This window comes from Wyeomyia smithii, chromosome 3, assembly GCF_029784165.1.
Source record: "Wyeomyia smithii strain HCP4-BCI-WySm-NY-G18 chromosome 3, ASM2978416v1, whole genome shotgun sequence".
Classification (NCBI taxonomy): Eukaryota; Metazoa; Arthropoda; class Insecta; order Diptera; family Culicidae; genus Wyeomyia; species Wyeomyia smithii.
In genome coordinates this window covers 179581240-179606250 of record NC_073696.1, presented here as the reverse complement: position 1 = coordinate 179606250, position 25011 = coordinate 179581240, and the positions used below count along the sequence as shown (strand labels likewise).

Genomic DNA, 25011 nt, shown 5'->3' with positions numbered 1-25011 from the left:
CGGGCATTTTTTGCTTGCAACTTAATTTTATTTTATTTCAGAAATCGAAAACATCATTTTGTAATATAGTCTTCTGTTGTAAAATGGTGAATGTACCAGTCTAGTGAAGAGATGGCGGACAGCACAAAAAAGAATTTAACAGTTCCGGAAACATAAAAACATGTCCCAATTGGGGCACACCATTCCTATTCATATTTTCTTTTGCATACCATTGTAAATTTAGTAATTAGTGTTTCAAAGCCCAAATTTTTGACGGTAAGAGGAATAGCGCTCACCACTGCATGCTTAGTATACATGCTAACATCGATATTGAAGTAACGTTGTTGATTTATTATTTTCCGGATTGCTTTCCTCATGCGACACGAAATGTCATTACAGAAACGTTCATTGTCGGATTTCGTCGGTAGTGAGCCCCTACTAGTGCGTGCATGCAAATTCCAAACTTCTCTTTGTTACGGGAGACATTATCCGCTTATGTTTATTCGCGGTGACGCAGACGGTTGATCTCCATCGTGTGTCGAGAGTTCATTCGTCATCTGCGGGCGTCACCAGTTGCCGGAACTCCTTCAGGCATCCAACCACCGTCGTCGTGCAGCATCTAATGCCGTATATACGCTCTGTACGTAGTTAGAGCTAGCTACTGGTAGGAGCTCTACACAGCCCATGGTCGTACAATATTTTAAATACATCTCAAAGCAAACACACGGGGCACGCGAATGAGTGCGGAAAATGCCACACAAAAAGCGGTCCCCCGAAAATCAACTAAGGGGGCTTATAAATAGACGGGAAATATTTTCCTTTAAGCTGCCAGAATTGCAAAAAACGTAAACATCTGATTAGCTTGCTGAGTATTCACTTTTTTCCCCTCTCGGCTAATGTCGTTGTTTATAAATGTATTTTATTTTCGGCTATTCAATTCTCGCTCTACTTTTTCTCTTTTCGTTACAGAATGCTGTAGGACGCGGATCGTTGGCGGAGCACGCAGTGAGAAGCTAACTTTGGCAGTTGTACCTATGGTGGAAATCCGCATTCGGCAGGGCAGAGCATACCGAGAATCGTGTCGGTTCAAATCGAAGTGGAAAATGATCGTGAAAAACTGAACCGTTTTCTTTTTGTTTGTACGCGAGTGTTTGCTGCAGTACGTACGCGCGAGGTGCCAAAACAGAAACAAATGTATACCGAATTTCGAGAGGAAATATTAAAAACGTAATCCCATCGGAGGCACGTAATTTGATGAGAAGAATGTGTGTACAAAAGTGGAAATGCTTCCCTTCTATCTTGTTTGCCGTCACACAGCAGTGCTGACTGCTGAATGTTCAACTTTATTTGATTTTTGACTGTGTGCCGTTGGAGCTTGCCATACATCATTGCTGGCGTGAAAGGTGTTTTTGCTGGTGTTTTTTTCTGGTCAGCGTTCAGGCAAGGTGCAATGGGTTGTCTGTCAACACAACTGGAATTATTCTTGCCCCAGGTTGAAGATACTGACCGATTTGACTTCGAATTTCCGGACCGGGTTTTGCGAGCAACAGTGACACAAAACATTCGAAGAGACATCATGTTCGATCAGTTTATGTCAGCTGTGACAGGCAGCTGTGCGTTTTTTTTTCATTTTCTGTTGTACCAATGCTTTAACGGCTTCAACGGTTTCAACCAATTTTTGTGGCGCAACAGTTTTAATGCTTCTGTTGCTATGGTTAATATTATGTTATAAAACCAAGAGACCATTATATCAAATACGTTTCCTATGTGAACATGTTGAGATTGTTACCGCACACATTGATGGATTTTTATCCAAATATTCTCTTCCCATTTCACCAGTGAACCTCTGGAAATGCAATTTTTCATTCATCATTGCGGTTGCATTGCTGTGAAACAATGTGCAACTCGTATGGTTCGGAACTTTTCGAAGCTTTCCGAAAAATTCAGCCCTTACGCTCACCACTCAATAGAGCATACCTCCTCACTAAAATAACCATGTTTATTTTAAAAATGTTTGATGTTGTTGATCATTTCAGTACGCAGAAGTTATCTATGCGGCCTCCTTAATGGCATTAAGAAAATCCCCTCGATTGCCTTTCTTTTTATATTGTTTTCGGCGTTGATTATGCTAATTATTTCTTGCTTTTCACGACAGCCACTTCGCTAGCCTTTTATTGTAATTTGTCTTACTTTATGCATTAGGTGGTAGTGTGCAAAATTTATTAGCGAACCAGACGCAGCTTCTAAGTGATATTGGAGCTGTTCACTAGCACTATCTTGTTAGGAAAGTTATTTGTCATCGTTACGGTGCCAAAATTCAAGCGTCTTTTGAAAGTAGATGCTGAATATTAAAACAAGTTTGAACGTTTATTTTAGTTTTTTGTTCTAGTGCTCAGTTTTGTGACAAAAGAATGACTAGAACGATTAAACGAAAATTTGAGCTTCATTCGTTCGTGGTGATTAAGAATATCAGCATTGAAAACTAGAAACGACTCTGGCTGTGCTGTTATTTTAAGCTGCCGAAAGGAATTAGACGAATGTTGGATTACAGTTTATGAAATAAAAGCTCCCGTAGTATAAAAGTTCCCGTAGCAAAAAATTAGGTATGAAACGGCTGTATAACGAAACAATGAAACTGATGAGTTTTCTAACTGTTAAGGTTTGTTTCATTTTGGCCGCATATGATATCCAATTTCTCCATGAGGAAATAACATAAAAAATTGGTAAAAATATGTTTTTGCTTTTCATGAAACTTCAAAAAAAAAAAAATACAAGAAAAATTGTTTGTCTGCTGTTTTGACGAATTCTCGTCAAATACCTCTCTGCACAGTGGCAACATCATCGGCCCTTTTTTCACTACTTCGCCATATCAGATGATGTTTTGATTGATTTGCCACGCTTCGTCAATTTACGCTTGACTATTGCCCAATATCTTTCGATGGGGCAAAACTGAGGGCAGTTTGGTGGATCAATCCTTTTTTCGATAAGATCAATATTATTCTGCTTGTACCATTCCAATAAGTCCCGGGCGTAGTGGAAAATTTTTGTCTTTTTTCCACAGCTACAGATGGCTTGCCAAATCATCAACTTGCGGGCGAATTTATCTGCGAAAACAAATTTGAACCTACCTGGAGCATTCCTCTTACTACGGTTAGCAAATTTTCGACCCGGGATTTGTTCAAAGTCAATCTTGACGAATGTTTCATCGTCCATCAGAATACAGTCGTTGTACTCTGTCAGGAATCACGGAGGAAGGCCCCAGGATTTTTCCGGACAGTCCTTCGCTCGTAGTTTGCGGTCCAATGTTTCACTTCTACGTTTGGTTTGTTTAGCGCGATGCACCGTCAAAGTGTTCCGGTAACTTTTGAGCACGGTACTCACAGTCGATTTTGGTAGTTTGAGAGCCTTGGCGATCATTCCTCCTGACCATGTTGGGTTTTTAAAGTAAGTGTGCACACATTTTCTCGTCTCTCGCGTTCCATCTTGGATAACTTTTCAACGCATGGACCAATTTTGACGAAATTTTCACCACTAAGTAAACAAACCTTCCAGAAAACGCTGTCATTAGTTTCTCGGTACGGCAACTGGAGGCGCTGCAGTAAATAAAAGATCAAACCACAGTTTTTTACTTTGAATATCCTATTTGTTATGCATCATTCTCAGGAATATGGGGCTTTCGGGCGCAGCCAGATGAATTAGGAGAATTTTAATGCAGATGTCATTCTGAGTTTAACACAACTACCTATCGAGTGTCATGAATATTCATAAATTGTGGACTATTCGTGGTTTCTCTTGTTATAAATTTTACTTTATAAATATGATTTATGTAATCATGATTTAGTACTCATGTTTGGTGATCCATGTTTGGTGATCATGTTTGGTGAATAAATAGCACCCTGCTAGTCTGGTTTACTAACAATTCTGATTGTCTTCAAAATTTAACAGAGGATTTTCAACAAATTTGGATTTGAACTGAACGGAAATATTGACTTACAACGGTTTGCTGTAAATCAAATAATTTTCAGGAATCTACAAACGTCACCCAATGTTTTTTTGAAGTAGAATACTTCTCTCAGGAAGTTCGGCTACATAGGGAAAAAAGTGAAAAAATATGTCCAATTTCAAATGCTAATAAATCGGTTAGTTTTCGATGGATTTCCTTCGTTTTCGCAGCAATAGATTGGAAAATCTTCTAAGATTCTTCCAAAATGAAGATAACTGTAATTTTATTATTCAAACTATTGTACTATTAAAAATAGTCAAGCCTTGTCAAAACGAAAAATTCGATCTCTGATTGGTCGTTATATGATTGCTTTTCCAAGCACGGTCGACAGAGTTATGGACCTAGTAAATTGGGAATGCATTATTTGGCCTATATAAGAGCCTTCATCAGATATTAAACAGACATCAGATATCAGAGATCAACTGATATTTGAAGAACACAAATGAATATTTGAAGAGGTAATATTTTCTCGTTTTGCGCTATAATCCAAAGTTGATTATCGTCATCTACATGCATGCTCTGACTATTATTACGTGTTCGCGTCGCTAAGTGTTTGGCTATGGTTATGCAGAACGCAAATGACGGCGCGATGCGATTCGGCAAGACGAAATGTGTTGAAATGTATAGCTCTACTTCGCCTTAAGAAGAGCTGTACATTTTACCACGGTAAGGCGAATCGCATCGCATGTGCATATTACAATTCGGCAGCACTTCAACTTCTCATTTGCGCAAAATTTTGAAAATATTCAATAAAATAGATTCAAAATATCAAACAAAGTGAAATTACAATACTGCCAATGAACAGTCAACGTTTATTTACAAGAAAAAATGACTGACACGCAAGCAACCGGGTTATCTTTCTTGTAAAAGTAGTATATTTCTTGTAAAAGTAGTATAAGTATAGTATGTAGTTTGGCCGGCTCTCTCGTCAGGCATTTTGGCCACGTGTCCAGCCCACTGAAGCTGCTGTATTACCTTCACTGTATCAGCATGTTTGTTTACCTGTTACAACTCGTGATTCATGCGTCTGCACCACACTTCATCTTCCAATTTACCACAAAGTATCGAATGCAGAACCTTACGCTAAAATACTTCACCGTCCATGCTTAATGTCCGTAAAGGGCAATCGGGAGGATCTGCGTCCTACACAGCGCTTGTTTAGCGCGAGCTTGCAAACTACGGGACCTTAGTTGGTTACGTAGCTTATAGAAGGCCCTGTTAGCAGCTGCAACTCGTCGTTCTACTTCGAGGCTCATATCGTTTTCACATGTCACAAGGGTACCGAGATAAACCAATTCATCAAGCACTTTAAATCGTTCCCCATCATTCTCTACTTCAGCACTAACACTCAATGATGGTGATCGGCGATAAAATCAGCGATAAACATTGGAACTTTTTCAGCGTGTGAGTCAACTTCGTCTCTCAGTCGGTTCTGACATTCATCGTACGATATGCCAGTCCGAGTGAACCAATTCGGAGATTCGCTGAGATAATTCATTCTCTCTCAGAGATGCAATTTACAATAGCTCTACAAACTATTGATTAATTCTTCGCTGATAGAATCCAAGTGTCAAAACAAAAGGGAAGAATCGCAAGACGATAATTATCGGAAAAAAGAAACGATTGCGATCGCTTGGAAAATTATCCCCCTTTCTTTCCGAGTTGCAAGTGTTGACAGTAGAATAGGTTTTTCATCGTTTAACAAAATGTTGCCTGCTGTTGTCATTGTCAACTCAATGTTCTTTTGTTCGTCGGTTTATTTGCATAGAAGGTTTGTTCGCTGATGTATGTTGGCCGATATCAAAGTTTTTCTTAAACAAGCAAAAAACCTGCACAAATTTTGGAAAAAAATCCGCAAATATAAATAGATTCGAAAAAAGCTTGCAAGCTATGCACATAGTAACAACAAATATTTGCCATTTGAAAAAAAAGCAAAATCGGCAACGGACTCTGAAAATCTGCATTTCACAGACAATTCTGTAAATCTGGTATCCCTGTTTTGTGCTGCCTTTTAGTTTAGGTCTAACGCTTGCAGTTTTTTCCCTCTCTGAGTTTTTGGTTTGCGATACAATTTTACGATTATCGGGACACTCTCACTCACAAGGTGATTCAAACCAAAAATTTTCGTTCCACGACTCGATCGGATCGGGAGACGATAATGAATTACCTATTTAACCCGATGAGAGAATCGAGAAAGCGTATGAACAAGCGACGATAAACTCGCATACAGTTAACAGGCTTTAAAGTTCACGGAGTATTCTTTCGGCAGTTCATTTGTCACACAAGTTCTCTTCTCGAAGGACGATACAAAACATCGCGTATTATGCGTGATCAGAATCCAATAGGATTCTCTCATGATAACTCTCTGATACGATTTTAACCATCCTTGCTAACACTGCCTGAAATCCCACCAAAACTCTCACATGTACTTTGTTTTGGCAGAGTCAGTGTTGAGCCCCAACCTCGCCGCTTCCCTCTCAAAAGGTCTTAAGACCTTCTTCACGGCTCTACGGTTGATATCGATAATACCAATGCCGTCCGCAAAACCAAGGAGCATGTGAGATTTGGTGATGGTCGTACCGTTTCTTTCCACGTTTGCTCTTCGTACTGTACCTCCAAGGGCGATGTTAAACAGTTGGAATTAACTTGGAGAGCGCATCCCCCTGCTTCAGTCCATCTAACATGACGAACGCGACTGATGTCTCGCCAGCTATCCGCACGCATGATTTCGATCCCTCCAGCGTCATACCATTTTTATTTGATGCACATTTTAATAAGTGCAATTCAAAACCCAACTGCGACCTCTCACCTCTTCCGAGAATGTTCCTATCTGAAGTTCCTCGTGGTGCTAACTGTTATTCGAATAGCCTTACCGAAGATCGGTCTCAACCCCGGTGGTAGCTAGTCGTATGCTAACTGAGAAGTGCTTATGTACGCGTCTGTTTTCTTATATTGGGCGGCGTTTAGAAGCGTCTGATGCAGAGCGAACGGCTGATCTATGAAATGCGGCGTCTCGCTAGTTATATCCAAGACGGTGGTCCCCGTGGTTCTGTGGTTAGCGATGTCGGTCGGCTAGCTCTCCCACACGGTTGTGATATCGGGTTCGATTCCCGATCAGGTCGAGGAACTTTTCGAGCTGGAAATTTTCTCGACTCAGCACTGGGGCACGGTGTATCGTTGTACTTATCCTACAACATGCAAAATGTGCCGAAAACAATATCGATAACGAATTCAAAACTTTGATATCGGCCAACATACATCAGCGAACAAACCTTCTATGCAAATAAACCGACGAACAAAAGAACATTGAGTTGACAATGACAACAGCAGGCAACATTTTGTTAAACGATGAAAAACCTATTCTACTGTCAACACTTGCAACTCGGAAAGAAAGGGGGATAATTTTCCAAGCGATCGCAATCGTTTCTTTTTCCGATAATTATCGTCTTGCGATTCTTCCCTTTTGTTTTGACACTTGGATTCTATCAGCGAAGAATTAATCAATAGTTTGTAGAGCTATTGTAAATTCCATCTCTGAGAGAGAATGAATTATCTCAGCGAATCTCCGAATTGGTTCACTCGGACTGGCATATCGTACGATGAATGTCAGAACCGACTGAGAGACAAAGTTGACTCACACGCTGAAAAAGTTCCAATGTTTATCGCTGATTTTATCGCCGATCACCATCATTGAGTGTTAGTGCTGAAGTAGAGAATGATGGGGAACAATTTAAAGTGCTTGATGAATTGGTTTATCTCGGTACCCTTGTGACATGTGAAAACGATATGAGCCTCGAAGTAGAACGACGAGTTGCAGCTGCTAACAGGGCCTTCTATAAGCTACGTAACCAACTAAGGTCCCGTAGTTTGCAAGCTCGCGCTAAACAAGCGCTGTGTAGGACGCAGATCCTCCCGATTGCCCTTTACGGACATTAAGCATGGACGGTGAAGTATTTTAGCGTAAGGTTCTGCATTCGATACTTTGTGGTAAATTGGAAGATGAAGTGTGGTGCAGACGCATGAATCACGAGTTGTAACAGGTAAACAAACATGCTGATACAGTGAAGGTAATACAGCAGCTTCAGTGGGCTGGACACGTGGCCAAAATGCCTGACGAGAGAGCCGGCCAAACTACATTCAGCAGAGAACCAGAAAGAGACCATCGGCTCCGTGGTATGCCTCGCACTCGGTGGTTGTGCGCGGTGGAAGATGATGCACTGTCTGCTGGTGTACCAGATGACTGGAGAACGGCTGCCCAAGACAGAAGATGTTTGAGATCTCTGATTCATTCGGCCTTAGATCGTAAACGGTTCTTCGGCCAACAAAAGGAAATAAGTACCTAATAATAAAAAAAACCACAGGAAGGTTGTATGCAAAGCCACAACCGCCAGGTTGAAGTAGAATACTTTTACAAGAAAGATAACCCGGTTGCTTCATTCTGTGCCGAACACGCATCAGTACTGGACGTGTTTGGTGATCGGTCCGATAGAGTATAAAACAAAAGACGTGTGAACAAGTGTTGGCATTGTTTGCCTGGTCGAGTGAAATAAATCCGGGTTCAAGGTCGTTCCTTTGTGCAACTGTTTCGCATCGTGACTGCCAGCTGGTGCGTAAGCCGATTTGGCTGCTGGCTGGATTGTGCTACAGCAGTGGACGAGACACAAACGAGGAAAAAGAAGAAGCCATCAGTGTCAGCAAGTCGTATCGCTGTGTGGAGTGATCTCACACCTGGCTCGCCGCTGGTGGCTGTTTGGTGCTGCTGTATTGGTGCTGCTGGCTGTAACGGCTGCTACTTCGAACGATCGGACAACCAACCTTACTGGAAGGGAGAAATAAAAAGGTACGTGTTCTTGTCAGCGCTAGTGCGCTAAACATAGCGCGATGGATGTAGATCCCTCGCCTCCCGCGCCACCATCCCCGAACCCCTCTGACCCTGACCCTTCTGTTACCCCCTCCCCTGTTCATCCTTCAGTCCCCCCTCGCCCCAGGCTTTACCCAGACGGAGCCCAGGGCAGCTATACTGTTTATTTTCGGCCAAAGGCAGGACCGAAATCGAAAAAGTTGAACCTCTTGCAGATTTCTAAAGACCTGACGAAGGAGTACAAGGGCGTGACCGAAATTTCCAAGGTCCGGCCTAACAAGCTCCGTGTCGTGGTCGGTAACCTGAAAGAGGCCAACGATATAGCTTGCTCTGAGCTCTTCACACGCGAGTATCGCGTTTACATACCCGCACGAGACGTGGAGATCGACGGTGTCATAACCGATTCGAGTCTGTCCGTCGAGTGTATACTGCAAAGTGCCAAAGGGTGCTTTAAGAACAAAACGTGTCCCGAAGTAAAGGTGCTCGACTGCAAGCAATTGCGGTCAGCATCGATCATCGGTGGCAAAACAGTATACACTCCGTCAGACTCGTTTCGAGTTACGTTCGCCGGGTCTGCACTACCAAGCCACGTCTCGATCCACCGGGTTCGTCTCCCTGTGAGGCTCTACGTGCCCCGCGTCATGAACTGCCTGAATTGCAAGCAGTTAGGCCATACAGCTGCCTACTGCTGCAATAAGGCACGTTGTGGCAAGTGTGGGGAGTCTCATGCGGAAGATTCTTGCAGTGTTAACGCTGAAAAGTGTATTCACTGCGGAGAAAATCTGCATGAGCTCTCGACATGTGCGGTGTACATGCAGCGCAGGGATAAAATAAAACGGTCTCTCAAAGAGCGTTCAAAGCGTTCCTACGCTGACATGCTGAAGAAGACCGTTACCACTTCTCCCGTTACTTCGAACCCCTTCGATCTGTTGCCCTCTGAGGAAACCGATTCTGACGATTCACCAGCGGGAGCATCTTACGCCAATCCTGGGGAGTCTAGAAAGAGGAAAAGTGTTTCCTCTCCTAAACTTCCCAGAAAAGGTCCTAAGATTTCTCAAAGTGAAATGAAGGTTACAAACAAACCAAACAGTGCTGCGGAAAAACCGAAGCAAACTCCTCCTGGGCTGGCAAATTTAAAGTCCCAGAAGGAGTTCCCAGCACTGCCAGGAACATCTAAAACCCCAGTTGCTCCTTTTACACTCCCAGTTGATGAAACAAACTCTGGATTAGTGAAATTTTCTGACATTGTGGACTGGATTTTTGAAACTTTCAATGTACCCGATCCAATTAAAATTTTTCTTACAGCATTCCTCCCAACAGTTAGATCATTTTTGAAGCAGTTGACTGCCCAATGGCCTCTCCTTGCAGCGATTGTATCCTTCGATGCCTAATTCAACTGCGTATATGAAGGATTCTATCTCTGTCTTACAGTGGAATTGTAGAAGTATTTTACCAAAAATTGATTCGTTTAAAGTTTTGATAAATAAAAACAAATGCGATGCATTTTCCCTTTGTGAAACTTGGCTTACTTCAAATATTGATCTCAACTTCCATGATTTTAATATTATTCGCCTTGATCGAGACACCCCATATGGAGGAGTACTTTTAGGGATTAAAAAGTGCTATTCTTTCTATCGTATTAACCTCCCCTCGATTCCAGGCATCGAAGTTGTCGCATGTCAAATGACAATACAAGGTAAAGAGCTTTGTATTGCCTCAATATATATTCCCCCCAGAGCACAGGTTGGGCAACGGCTGCTCTTTGATTTAATAGAACTTCTTCCCTCGCCACGTTTGATTTTGGGAGACTTCAACTCTCATGGCGTGGCTTGGGGTTCCCCATACAATGATAACCGCTCCTCTTTAATCTATAACCTTTGCGATGACTTCGACATGACTATTTTAAACAACGGTGAAATGACACGTATCCCGAAACCTCCAGCGCGCCCAAGCGCTTTGGATCTATCCTTATGTTCGACGTCGCTACGGTTGGATTGCACATGGAAGGTAATCCTCGATCCTCACGGTAGCGACCATCTGCCTATTCTTATTTCAATTACTAACGGGTCAACTCGCATGCGACCAATTGACATTCCGTATGACCTCACACGAAATGTCGATTGGAAGTTATACGAGGAAATGATTTCAAAAGCGGTCGAGTCGATTCAACATCATTCACCACTTGAAGAATACAACCTCCTCGCGGGCTTGATTCTCGACGCCGCGTTGCAAGCCCAAACGAAGAAATATCCCGGCGTAACGATCAAAGAACGGCCTCCCACTCCGTGGTGGGACCAAGAGTGCTCCGATGTCTACACGCAAAGATCCGACGCGTTTAAGGCCTACCAGACGGGAGGTATACCTGGCGACTATTTACGGTATTCGGAGCTTGATACCAAGCTTAAAAGCTTGGCTAAAGCAAAGAAACGTGGATATTGGCGTCGGTTCGTGAACGAGACGTCGAGGAAGACATCGATGAGCACTCTTTGGAACACAGCCCGAAGAATGCGGAATCGCGTAACGGTCAACGAAAGCGAGGAGTCTTCAAGTAGGTGGATATTTGATTTTGCCAGGAAAGTATGTCCGGACTCTGTTCCTGAGCAAAATATTGTTCGCGATGCGTCTCCGGGCCACGACGCGATAGAATCACCTTTTACGATGGCAGAATTTTCAGTTGCCCTCCTGTCCTGTAACAATAACGCGCCTGGATTAGATAGAATCAAATTCAACTTGTTGAAGAATCTACCCGGCAATGCCAAGAGGCGCTTGTTGAACTTGTTCAATAAGTTCCTGGAGCAAAACATTGTACCGCAGGATTGGAGGCAAGTGAAGGTGATCGCCATCCAAAAACCAGGGAAACCAGCTTCTAATCACAACTCTTATAGGCCGATTGCAATGCTATCCTGTATCCGGAAATTGATGGAAAAAATGATACTCCGTCGTTTAGACCACTGGGTCGAATCAAATGGTCTACTATCAGAAACTCAATTTGGCTTCCGCCGTGCCAAAGGGACGAATGATTGTCTTGCGTTGCTTTCAACAGATATTCAGCTGGCGTATGCTCGTAAAGAACAAATGGCGTCTGCGTTCTTGGACATTAAGGGGGCTTTTGATTCCGTTTCAATTGACATTCTTTCGGGTAAACTTCACCGACAAGGATTTTCTCCAATTTTGAACAATTTTTTGCACAACTTGTTGTCCGAAAAGCACATGCATTTTACGCATGGCGATTTGGCAACTTTTCGCATTAGCTACATGGGTCTTCCCCAGGGCTCATGTTTAAGCCCCCTTCTTTACAACTTTTATGTAAATGACATCGACGAATGTCTGGCAAATTCATGCACGATAAGACAACTTGCAGACGACAGTGTAATCTCTGTTACAGGAGCCAAAGCTGCCGATTTGCAAGGACCATTGCAAGATACCTTGGACAATTTGTCTGCTTGGGCTTTACAGCTAGGTATCGAATTCTCTCCGGAGAAGACTGAGATAGTAGTTTTTTCTAGGAAGCATGAACCTGCTCAGCTTCAAACACAATTAATGGGTAAAACGATTTCTCAGGTTTTGGTACACAAATATCTTGGTGTCTGGTTCGACTCTAAAGGCACCTGGGGTTGTCACGTGAGGTATCTGATGAAAAAATGTCAACAAAGAGTGAATTTTCTTCGTACAATAACCGGACAATGGTGGGGAGCCCATCCAGGAGACCTTATAAGGCTTTACCAAACAACGATATTGTCTGTTATTGAATACGGGTGTTTCTGCTTCCGCTCCGCAGCAAACACACATTTGATCAAACTGGAGCGAATACAATATCGTTGTTTGCGTATCGCCTTAGGTTGCATGCAGTCGACCCATACGATGAGTTTGGAGGTTTTAGCTGGAGTACTACCATTGAAAAACCGCTTCTGGAGCCTGTCTTCTCGTATTCTAATCAAATGTGAGGTCTTGAACCGTCCCGTGATTGAAAATTTTGAAAGGTTAATCGAACTTAATTCTCAAACCCGTTTTATGACATTGTATTTCAATCACATGTCCCAAAATATTAACCCTTCTTCGAATATTCCAAATCGTGTCGACTTATCAAATACTTCTGATTCTACTGTGTTTTTCGATACATCCATGATAGAAGAAACTCGTGGAATCCCGGATCATTTACGCGTGCAGCAGATCCCTAAAATTTTTTCCAATAAATATCGAAACATCAACTGCGACAATATGTACTACACTGACGGATCACTTCTTGATGGGTCCACTGGCTTCGGTATCTTCAATAACAATTTAACCGTCTCCCATAAGCTCGATAATCCTGCTTCTGTTTACGTCGCAGAATTAGCTGCAATTCAGTACACCCTAGGGATTATCGAAAAAATGCCCACGGACCATTATTTCATCTTTACGGACAGTCTCAGTTCCATTGAGGCTCTCCGATCGATGAAAGATGTTAAGCACTCTCCGTATTTCCTGGGGAAAATACGGGAACATCTGAGTGCTTTATCCGAAAAATCTACTCAGATTACCTTAGCGTGGGTCCCTTCTCACTGCTCGATACCGGGTAATGAGAAAGCGGACTCTTTGGCTAAGGTGGGCGCAACAAACGGTGATATTTATGAAAGACCAATTGCCTTTAATGAATTTTTCGCACTTGTACGTCAGAATACGATCATCAGTTGGCAAAATGCTTGGACCAGAGGGGAATTGGGAAGGTGGTTACATTCCATAATCCCCAAAGTATCGACGAACCCGTGGTTCAAGGGGTTGGATGTAGGTCGGGATTTCATTTGCGTGATGTCCCGGCTTATGTCCAATCACTATAGATTTGACGCGCTCCTCCGTCGTGTTGGGCTCGGGGAAAGTGGTATCTGTGCCTGTGGTGAAGGTTATCACGACATAGAGCATGTGGTTTGGTCATGCCCTGTACACCGTGACGCCAGGTCTAAATTAATAGCTTCCCTGCAGGCCGAGGGTAGACAGCCGGCTGTTCCTGTTCGTGATGTCTTGGCGAGCCGTGACCTATCCTACATGTCCCTTATATACGTTTTCCTGAAATCCATCCACGCCCCAGTCTAGTCCCGTTCCCCTCCGTCTACACCCAACAAAACGACAAGAACACGTTTGAACCTTAAGCACAAAACCAGCAACCAGACCCCGCACAACAGAACCAGGACCCAAGGACTACGAGCCTCTGTCCCAACTCAAGACATCGTGGCTCAGCAGAACGAATCCATACATGCCATTCGACGATTATCAGACGACCATTGAACAACAAAACACTGATTGGAAATCCCATGCTAGTTTTAAGTTAGACTTAATTTCAGCTCGTAGTCGGCAGCGAGGATAAAAAATTTGCTTTAGTTTTTAAGTCATCAGATATAATTGGCGCCGTTAAACATTAAATTGTATTTGTGCCGTGTCAAATAAATGTTATGTGAAGAAAAAAAAAAAAAAAACCCGGTTGCTTGCGTGTCAGTCATTTTTTCTTGTAAATAAACGTTGACTGGTCATTGGCAGTATTGTAATTTCACTTTGTTTGATATTTTGAATCTATTTTATTGAATATTTTCAAAATTTTGCGCAAATGAGAAGTTGAAGTGCTGCCGAATTGTAATATGCACATGCGATGCGATTCGCCTTACCGTGGTGAAATGTACAGCTCTTCTTAAGGCGAAGTAGAGCTATACATTTCAACACATTTCGTCTGGCCGAATCGCATCGCGCCGTCATTTGCGTTCTGCATAACCATAGCCAAACACTTAGCGACGCAAACACGTAATAATAGTCAGAGCATGCATGTAGATGACGATAATCAACTTTGGATTATAGCGCAAAACGAGAAAATATTACCTCTTCAAATATTCATTTGTGTTCTTCAAATATCAGTTGATCTCTGATATCTGATGTCTGTTTAATATCTGATGAAGGCTTTTATATAGGCCAAATAATGCATTCCCAATTTACTAGGTCCATAACTCTGTCGACCGTGCTTGGAAAAGCAATCATATAACGACCAATCAGAGATCGAATTTTTCGTTTTGACAAGGCTTGACTATTTTTAATAGTACAATAGTTTGAATAATAAAATTACAGTTATCTTCATTTTGGAAGAATCTTAGAAGATTTTCCAATCTATTGCTGCGAAAACGAAGGAAATCCATCGAAAACTAACCGATTTATTAGCATTTGAAATTGGACATATTTTTTCACTTTTTTCGGTTTTAGATTTTCATTTCACATCCCTATGTAGCCGAACTTCCTGAGAGAAGTATTCTACTTCAAAAAAACATTGGGTGACGTTTGTAGATTCCTGAAAATTATTAGATTTACAGCAAACCGTTGTAAGTCAATATTTCCGTTCAGTTCAAATCCAAATTTGTTGAAAATCCTCTGTTAAATTTTGAAGACAATCAGAATTGTTAGTAAACCAGACTAGCAGGGTGCTATTTATTCACCAAACATGATCACCAAACATGGATCACCAAACATGAGTACTAAATCATGATTACATAAATCATATTTATAAAGTAAAATTTATAACAAGAGAAACCACGAATAGTCCACAATTTATGAATATTCATGACACTCGATAGGTAGTTGTGTTAAACTCAGAATGACATCTGCATTAAAATTCTCCTAATTCATCTGGCTGCGCCCGAAAGCCCCATATTCCTGAGAATGATGCATAACAAATAAATTTAATGAACTTCAATTTTTCTGGAAAGAATTCAACACAAGATTTAAACGATCACAGCGGAAGATGATGATGATGATGATGACTTTTCAATTTGTAATTAGTTTGCATTTCTTATGTTGTTTTAGTTTATTTAAAATATATATATATATATATATATATATATATATATATATATATATATATATATATATATATATATATATATATATATATATATATATATATATATATATATATATATGTATATATATATATATATATATATATATATATATATATATATATATATATATATATATATATATATATATATATATATATATATATATATATATATATATATATATATATATATATATATATATTTAGGCGAAATTCGTTCAGTTCGAAGGGTCGTCCATAAATTACTTAATTTTTTCTTCAATGGGAAGGACGCCCGGTGGCACTACTTGTGGTCAAAGATCATATAATTCTATAAAAAAGGAAAAAAGTGCCAAAAAAATATTAAAAATTGGGTTTCAAAACAACAAAAAATGGATGCCAAATTCGTGTTCAGCGCCTCAAAATTATGTGAATACCAAGTTTTTGTCGCATTTATCGACACTTATTTTGCTTGGCCAGCCTTGTATGGAGTCGCTCCACTGTGCATTGTGAGACTAGGCATCGCGACCCTAGTAAGCACTACGAGAAATTCAGAGAAAACAACGAATCGGAACAATCAGTATCGATCCAAGTAAACAACAAAGAACAACGATTAGAAACTCGCTTGGGCATCTTGGCCAAAGAACTGCGAAAAGGGATGATAGAAGTCGCTACCATCCGGGAAAAGCGGGGATCGTAGACGGATAAACGTGAGTTCAGAGCGGTAGATTCTGTCGCGAGAACGACTTTCAAATACCACATCTACTACAGTGGCGACGATAGAGGTAAACGAGGCATCGGTTTCGTCATACAAGTGAACAAGATCAAGCGCCTCAGTGGCCCATCAGTGAAAAAGGAGTTTTATGAGCTCTTTGATAAACAATAGTGCATAATAAAACAGAGTGTCCAAAACATCGTCATCGGGGACACAAAAGCACAGGTTGGGCGGGTGCAGTTCTTCCGTCCTGTTATTAATAGACACAGTTTCCATGCTACCGGTAAAAGGTCTGGTCTGATGTTGGAGAGCTTTGCCGCAGCCAGAGGTATGGCAATCTATAGCCTCGCACAAAAGGATATCCGGAAACATACATGACTACACCCTAATGGCGAAACCTATTCTCTAGTTGATCATATTCTGATTGATGGTCAGCATTACCCACATGTGGACGAAAACGTTCTCCTGTGAAACTAACTGATTGAGGCAACGATGGATTCTGTATCAAGCCCAGTTGAAACACGCAAGGGACTTCGACGGTCTTTTTTGTGGCCTTTAACATGCGGGGCACGATCTTCAATAAAAACAGTTCTATTGACGACGTGAACTCTGTCGGAAGGATGGCCCAAGGATGCACAGTACATGTAGCTGAAACGTGAAGGAGATGATTGGATTGGAGGTAAATACGTCGAAGATCAAGTATCTGTTAGCATGCAAAACCAAGCGCGATAGGGCTTGCATAGGCAGTAGCGTAGTAATCGACGGAGATGAGCTGGAGGCGGTTGACGAACTCGTGTACCTCGATTCATTGGTAACGTCAGACAACAATTGCAGCCGTGAAATCCACAAATTTATCGTGAGAAACATGAAAGGAAGAGGTTTACAAGAAGACAGTGCTAACCTCACACTTCGAGTTCAAGTTGGTAGTAATGAAATCGACCTAGTTCACGGCTTCGTGTACCTGGGCTCACTGGTAGCGCATTGTGACAGGAGATCGCGCATACATTGGCCTTCGGAGGACAATTCGCCGCCATACCAGGTTTGGTCAACTTCTAAAGGAGACTGATCATACCGGTCAACTTCTAAACCGGACCGGTCAACTTCTAAAGAGACTGATAAGACGAGGTTTGGTAAATTTCGCACCCGTACCAAGTGCTCCATGTCGCTTGTAAAACCGGTAGTCCTCTAAGGACACGAAACATAAACAATGCTCGGAGAGGACTGACAAGCCCTGGTCGTTTTCGAACGACGTGTGCTTGGGACCATCTTCGACGGAATATGTGAGGACGGCGTCTGGAGGCAACCACGAGAATGAACCACAAGCTGGCGCAACTGTACGGCGAGCCCAAAAAGTTGCTAAAGCCGGAAGGGTACAATAGATGGAACATATTGTGAGAACGCCGGACAACAATCCCGGCAAAATGGTATTCGCCTCGAATCCGGCTGGTACAAGACATAGAGGCGTGCATCAAACTAGGTGGTTGGACCAAGTGGAGCAAGATCTTGGAAGTGTGGGTCGCTTATGAAATTGGAGACAATCTGTCATAGACCGAATTTGTTGGCGTAACATTGTGACACCGGTGAAATCCTGAGAGATGTTTCACCAGGAAAGTATGTAAATATTCCCCAAATGATTAGAGTCCTGAAACCGGTTAAAGATCGAGATGAAATGTGGAGAAACATTAGGATTAGGTCAACAAAACAGCGAGAGAGGTGTGGGAACGATCACATCAACCACACGCAACACGTGATTCGATGCGGATTGTCAAGATTTGATGGACGAGGAAAGCCGAGTTCGTGCTTATACGATGGTGGCAGCAAATCGTGTGACACACCAAATGATGGAGGGATATCGAGAGCCTTGAGCGGCCGAACAAGGACTCCGCTAACGCAAGTAAAGTAAGCACTGCGAACGATTTCTTGCGGATGCTTGGGTTTGCTTCTCCAGCCACGACAAGAAAAGTTTCTCTGAAGTGGTAAATGGAATCAGCAGCGCAATGATAGGATAGGGATAGGGAAGGGAATCTAATAACCAATGGGATACTAGTGACCACGCGTTGTAAACAACATTTTGAGGTGTTATTGAACGGAGAATAGGATAGAGCCAATGACAGAAACAGGAGAGAAATCGAGGAAGTGTTAAGACAAAAGGATTTGACTAAACATGTCGAAATGAAACTCTTCACGGTACACTCACAAAAGTGACGGTAACTTTTTGATTCCGCTTGCTTCTTGGAAGTTTTTGACCAAACGATTATCGCTTATAGATTGATAGTTCAGATGTGTTGCTAGCGGAATGGGAATGGGAATTTTTTGGTCTTATCCCTTTTTCACTGACTGCAAAGCACGATCCCCTTTTCACTGACTGCAAAGCACGTTTTTGGAAAAGCAGAACTGACATTTATTCATCTTAACTTCTAATCCGAATTCCGCCAAACGTCGGAGAACACGGCGGGATTCTTTAGTTCTCAAGACAATCGGAAATGATTACGGGGGATTGGTCGGCCGTATAATGTCCGCGAATATAGACTGTTCCGAAAATTATAAATACATCTTCTTTGAATAAAACAAAAAATACATGATTTTTCGGGTCATTTTATTCTGAAATATAGATAATAAGTGTTTTCTTTCCAGTTTCAATTCAAGTTGGGATTATTTTTCGTAGGATACGCGAGTTCTCTAACTTTTCTCTTAACACTACTCATAAGCTTTTGCACAGTGTGTTCTCCGACCATTATTACCACTTTAAGCCAATCTTTTTTAAATTTTTCAACATTGTCCGCTGGTTTGACATATTTCCTCCGCTTTGCCTTGGTCAAAACCCAAAAAGTTTCAATAGGGCGAATTTCAGGGCAGTTTGGAGGATTCATCTCCTTTGGGACACATGTGACATTATTTGTTTTATACCACCCTAGTGCATCCTTAGAGTAATGGCAGGAAGCAAGATCGGGCCAAGAGATTGGAGGATTGTTATGCTGCTTAACCATGGGTAACAACCTTTTCTGCAAACACTCTTTCACGTAAATTTTACCATTCATTGTGTCATTCGTAATGAATGGACGAGATATTTTCCCACATTCACAAATGGCCTGCCAAACCATTACCTTCTTGCCGAATTTTTCGGAGTAAATGGCTTTCACTGGTCCAGGGACATCCATTCCCTTCGGTGATGTATAAAATTGCGGTCCTGGCAGAGTCTAATAGTCCAGTTTTATGTAGGTTTCGTCATCCATGATAACACACCCCATTTTTTTGGTCAGGAGTTTGTCATAAAGCTTCCGAGCTTTCGGTTTCACAGATTCAGCTTGGTTTGGATTTCGTTTTGGCTGCTTCTGCTTCCGACGGGTCTGCAGACCCATTCTTCCCTTGGCACGCATAACGTTACTCGCTGAGGTTCCAAGCTTTCTCGCCACATCTCGTACTGATACTGAAGGATGCCGCTTGTAGTATTCCTTAACCTTTTTGTCCATTGTGGGATCAACAGGCCCGGGTTTTCTACCACGTCTTGGGGCAACAGTAAATGTGCACTCTTCACAATACTTCCTCAATGCGGTTTGAACTGCTCCGACACTTATACCTTCTTCTCTGGCTAATTTTCTTATAGAAAGACCACTCACGGTGCCCCATTTGTGCACAATTCGCTTTCTTTGCTCGAGAGAAAGGCCACGCATTTTCAAAATTTCGCACTGAATGTTAGAAAAAATGGCAGCATCTGTTTCTTTTGGATGTAAACAACAGGACGCAGCCAACGATTGTTGAATACTGCACGTTATTTCAAATGACGGTTGATCGTAAGTGTATTTATAATTATCGGAACGGTCTATAGTAGCTCTTCAATTATGTTTTCAATTTCAACTCTATCGGAATACGATAACCGTCTCGGACCGAAACTTATTAGTGTATCGGAAGTCAGCTTCAACCTCATTTCGTAAGAATGTTTCTGCAGTGGAATTTGCGAAGTTTCCACGTAATTCTTATTGATCACATTGAGCAGCTCGTGTTGATGGACTTCTTTAGCAGTGTGAGATTAATCGGAAGTTCGTCTATTATGTCGATTGCAAAAATCTCCGGAAAGGCAACTCCGGTAGAACCGCTATAAATATGTTAGTTGTTCCTGCAGAAGGGACAATTTTCCGGAACTAGATATTCCGCTACTTCATCAGTCCGGTCTTGTTTTAATGGTTGGCCATTTCGTATCCCACTTCTGATTATGTGGAGTCAAATGGTATTCCACTAAACATGTCGAAGTTTTACACTCTTCGCAGTACACTTGTAAGCTCTTAATTTCAAACGCGACCAGTCACAATGGTTGTTCCTCTCGACAAGTTTTTAGCGTGAAAGATTATCGCTCACAGTTTTAGAGTTCGGAAGTATTGCTAGCGAAATGGGAGGAATGGAAAAAACGGAATTTCACACTCTGATATATTCACTCTACTAATTAACTACCAAAAGAACGGCAAATAACATTACAGAAGATGGACAAGCTGTGGATTCTCCTAGCTTGGAAGAGGTCAGGAAAGTTTGTGAAGAGTTAAAAAATACAAACTTTTCAAAGTCGGCAGCTACTTTTACCAACTTTTCAAAGTGAGCAGCTATTGCGTGCAATCCATCGGATCATTTTAAAAGTTTTTGAGATAATCGAGTGTCAAGGAAGAGTAGCGCGTTATAAATTGTCATAATTTCAGTTCTAGTCCATTGATATTAGGTCGTTTTATATTACTTTTTGTACTTTACGACCTTCAAAAGGGCATTACTCAAAAATGTACCTGCGAGGATTTTGAAATTTTGACCAGAGATTTAGGACATCATAACGAATCGAATGGTAAACTCAGATTCTTGGGTGCATAAAACTTATAAAACCGGCCTGTGGGAGCACCGTTTGTTATTTTGTTTGATGAAATGAAAAAACTCAGAATTGAACTCTGACAATTATTCGTAAACCCCCTTCTTGGTTTGCTACACTCGAATTACATAGACTTATTAGATTTGAAATATTAGAAGCTATGTCAGAAAAAATTATTACCAACTTTCGACAAAAATCGTCGCAATCCTCAGTTGCTACCATAAGCTGTCTTTATAGTAAATAAGTTAGCAATTGTGGTAGTTGTAATATTATTTTCCTTTTTCTTGACAAGTAGGTTTAAATCCCTACGAATGATAGGCTTATTTTTGTGAGAGAATCATGGCAAGAGAATCGATGAAGGTCGATTTTGAAATCGTGAAATGCTAACATTCGGCAGCAACCAAGTTCTTCTAGTTACCGTGTCAGTCTGTACCCCTCCCATTCTTTTTCTAACAGCGCCTTTCACGTCCCGTTTTCTGTACGGTAGCTTCTATCGGAAGCGGCGAAAACTGGACCGAACGTTCTATAAACGTATATAAAGGTACAACATGACTAAATGTGTTTAATTTTTCTCAGTTTGGTGCGACGACGAAGCTGATGAAAATGATGCTGACGATGATGATGTTGATGACGACGAGAAGCTAAATAAGTCCGGTTAGCAGAGGCAAAAGTATGTTTGTGTGTGCGGAGATGAAAATCTTGGCGCTTCGTCTTTGGCTGCCAGTGTGAGATGCATTCTGAGCCGGTCGGGAAGCGTTTTGTGAAAATACTGAATAATTTACTGCGTCGAAATGCTTGTTTACGGCAACGGTCGTCCCGTGTCCGTGTAGAACGGTTTGCTACAGTTCCAGTAGTGCAAAATGAAATTATTTGTTGTGCTAATTAACCTGGTGCTGTGCTTTAGTCTGGCCTATGAACGAGTGGAAACCAGGACCGACAGTGAAGAGAATCTTTTAGGCCATGGTGATTTGTTGAGTGACCGGAACGAATATTTGAAAAAATCCATCGCCGCTCTACTGGCTGACGATGGAAGCCAGATATATCCGTCCATGTCAAATGACGGCCCCTTCGCGGACTACCGGCAAAGCCAACAGGAACAGTACGGTGGCAGTCAGAGCTACCGCAAACCGACGGTTCAACGAGTGCACAGTGTTAGTTACGATCCGCGCGATGGCACCCCATATACCAGAGAGGTAGCAGTGAAGCAGGGTCGGATCAAGGGTGTTGTTCGGGTGATGCATCCACAGTCCGGGTTAAAAAATGTCGACCAGTACCTGGGAATACCGTACGCTGAAGCACCGGTCGGGTCACGCCGTTTTATGCCTCCTGGTGCTCCGATACCCTGGACCGGACTCAAGATGGCTATCAAAATGTCGCCTGTTTGCCCGCAGAATCTGCCCACCTTGAATAATGTAAATAACAATTACTCCAAAGGCAGATATGATCAACTGAAAAGACTGCTTCCCTATCTGAAGGTTGAGAGCGAAGACTGTTTATATTTAAATCTTTACGTGCCGAGCTACGGTAAGTGTCGTCGATGTCAAACAGTATTTCCTTTTAACCTATATCACAGAGCATGCCGTAGAAGTAAGCATTTTTAAACAAGTAAACTTATCGATGCCATCTTCCGAAACTCAATGGAATCCAATTTCCAATTAGCTATTCACTGCTGGGGCGAAGGGTGCTTTTGATCGCCCTGCGGGTGTCAGTTTGCTTATGTTACGTGGCTAGAAAGTTTTCTGTTCCAGAGCGGCCGGTATCTTTTTTTTACCTTTTTGACAGATGCTAAGAATTTCCTAGAGCATCTGGTGCAAGCATTTTAGCATCGGAATCGCTTGTTCTGGCAAAGTTTTTCGTAAATTTTTGAAGATTATGTTTTATTGAAAGCTTACCGTAACAAGCAACTCCGGCGCTGTTTGTTGACAGCTTTTGATTTAAGAGGAAGGTTTTTTCGAATATTTAAGTTTCAAATTCAACAGAACCATTTAATACCATACATTTCAAACCACTACCATAAAAAGAGATATCTGAGATCGTGTTACCGGGGTACGCTCTTGTTTTGACGTTCAAATATATAAATAGATAGATTAGTAAAACGTATTTCACAGTTCGTTCAAACACGCTTATTTCAATAATGACAATTCAATGTGTATTCACACAACATCTTGACTAAATGTATGAATAATGCCACACTGTCACAATATCGTAATGGCAGAAGCAGCAGTAAACTGCCGCTATTAGAAATAAATTTAAGTCGTTCTGTGAGCTGAATATCTTTAAAAAGTATGCCACTGATGCGATGATTACTGGAGTTTTTCCCGCCCACATTTTAAAAGCCTCGTCATATCGTTATTCATCACATTCGCATTGAGCGCTCGAGGGGAAACGCATTGGTAATGATTTTTATTTCTACCTTCGTTATACAATGTGTTTAACACAGCGTATTAAAATCTCTCTGAATTCATGACTTTCCTCATGATATAGATTATGAATTGACATAGATTATTAAGTTGACATAGACTAATCAAAATTATCTATCAAAAACGTTTTCAATATGCTCCGTTATACACTATCAGGTGGATTGATACTTTTCATTCTTCATAGGAATGATTCAAATTGACTTCGAAGGAAAAAGCCTGGAATGGAGAAAGTTAACGGCAATTCGTTACCTAATACAGTGACTATCGTCGATGGGCACGGGTTTTTGGGCGTTTACTGGTAGCATCTGAAAAAAAAAATTGTTGTAAAAGTGTCTTTCGACATTTACAACAATCGCAAAGTTGTCACTGTTATGTCGAAGAAATTTAACTTTTCTTCAAAACTGATTTATTTGATTTTTCGACCCGAACCGTCAGATGCCTTCAGCCGATCAACAAAAAGTTAATCTAATTCGACTTGCCTCCTTAAACTTTTTTTGGCTGATCAGCCATCGTGGTTCGGGTGATTTTGAACGAGTGAAATTTTGGGAATTTTATTATCATGAAGCTGAATGTTTTCAGTTCTTTCTGATTATTTGATTGGTACACAATGGTAATGTACGGATAGCAAATTAATGAGATGTACTTGTTGTGATTTAGTAAAAAAAATTCTCAATAAATTATATCTACGTTTCTGCATGCGAGAAGTTGAATTGAGAATCACCCACATTCAACTAATCACGAACTAGTTTTCCTTTTGCTCACTTTCAACTACTTGCTGGTTTACTAGAGTATAAGCTCTATTATCGTCAGGTTTTACCTATTATCATCCGGGGGTAAATGATGTCCTACAGCGTACAGCGTTTTCTTGCATGATGGTTCTTCATGATCCAGAGCATCTTTTTGGTTCTTCATAATGCAGAGGATCATCCAGATTTGTTCTCTATGGCTTCATTAACGGGAGGTTAATTGGATAAACCTGACGATGGTAGAGCCGATACCTTATATAAACAGAATGTGCGAAAATCAATCTCTCATCTAGACAGCGCATCATTTTAGTAAAACTACGCAATATTTTATGCGATGTTTTTTTTATTATTTCATTCTGTTACCTGCGTAATGACATTTTATTTCCTATATAACAAGAGTGTGCGAAAATGTTGTTTCTCATTCCACTGTTCTTCTGTCCAATTCGTTTCAGTGGTGTAGGCTAGGGTGGGAAAAATCGCATCAGAAAAGAAAAAGATGGCGACTATGACTCTTTCATGCATTGTGATCAATGTAAAGTGAAAGCTTTACAAAGGAATTGTAAATAATTATCAGGCGATCGGAACGAGTCATTCAGATGTTTGCATGTAAAG

The 25011-nt window shown here is 41.4% G+C and overlaps 1 protein-coding gene across 5 annotated transcripts in view; it reads left to right on the top strand.

The window, feature by feature from the left end:
• The window catches only part of LOC129726440 (uncharacterized), an 80453-nt gene that overhangs the window by 39632 nt on the left and 15810 nt on the right, over positions 1-25011 (top strand). For 2 of the 5 annotated variants that reach the window (XM_055683132.1, XM_055683133.1), the window contains 2 exons: positions 949-1244; positions 21810-22757. In XM_055683132.1, coding sequence (XP_055539107.1) covers positions 22094-22757 — 664 coding nt within the window. In that variant the 5' untranslated portion in view covers positions 949-1244; positions 21810-22093. Of the gene's footprint in view, positions 1-948; positions 1245-21797; positions 22758-25011 lie in introns of those variants that run through there. The other 3 variants (XM_055683134.1, XM_055683135.1, XM_055683136.1) reach the window with 3 other exon arrangements.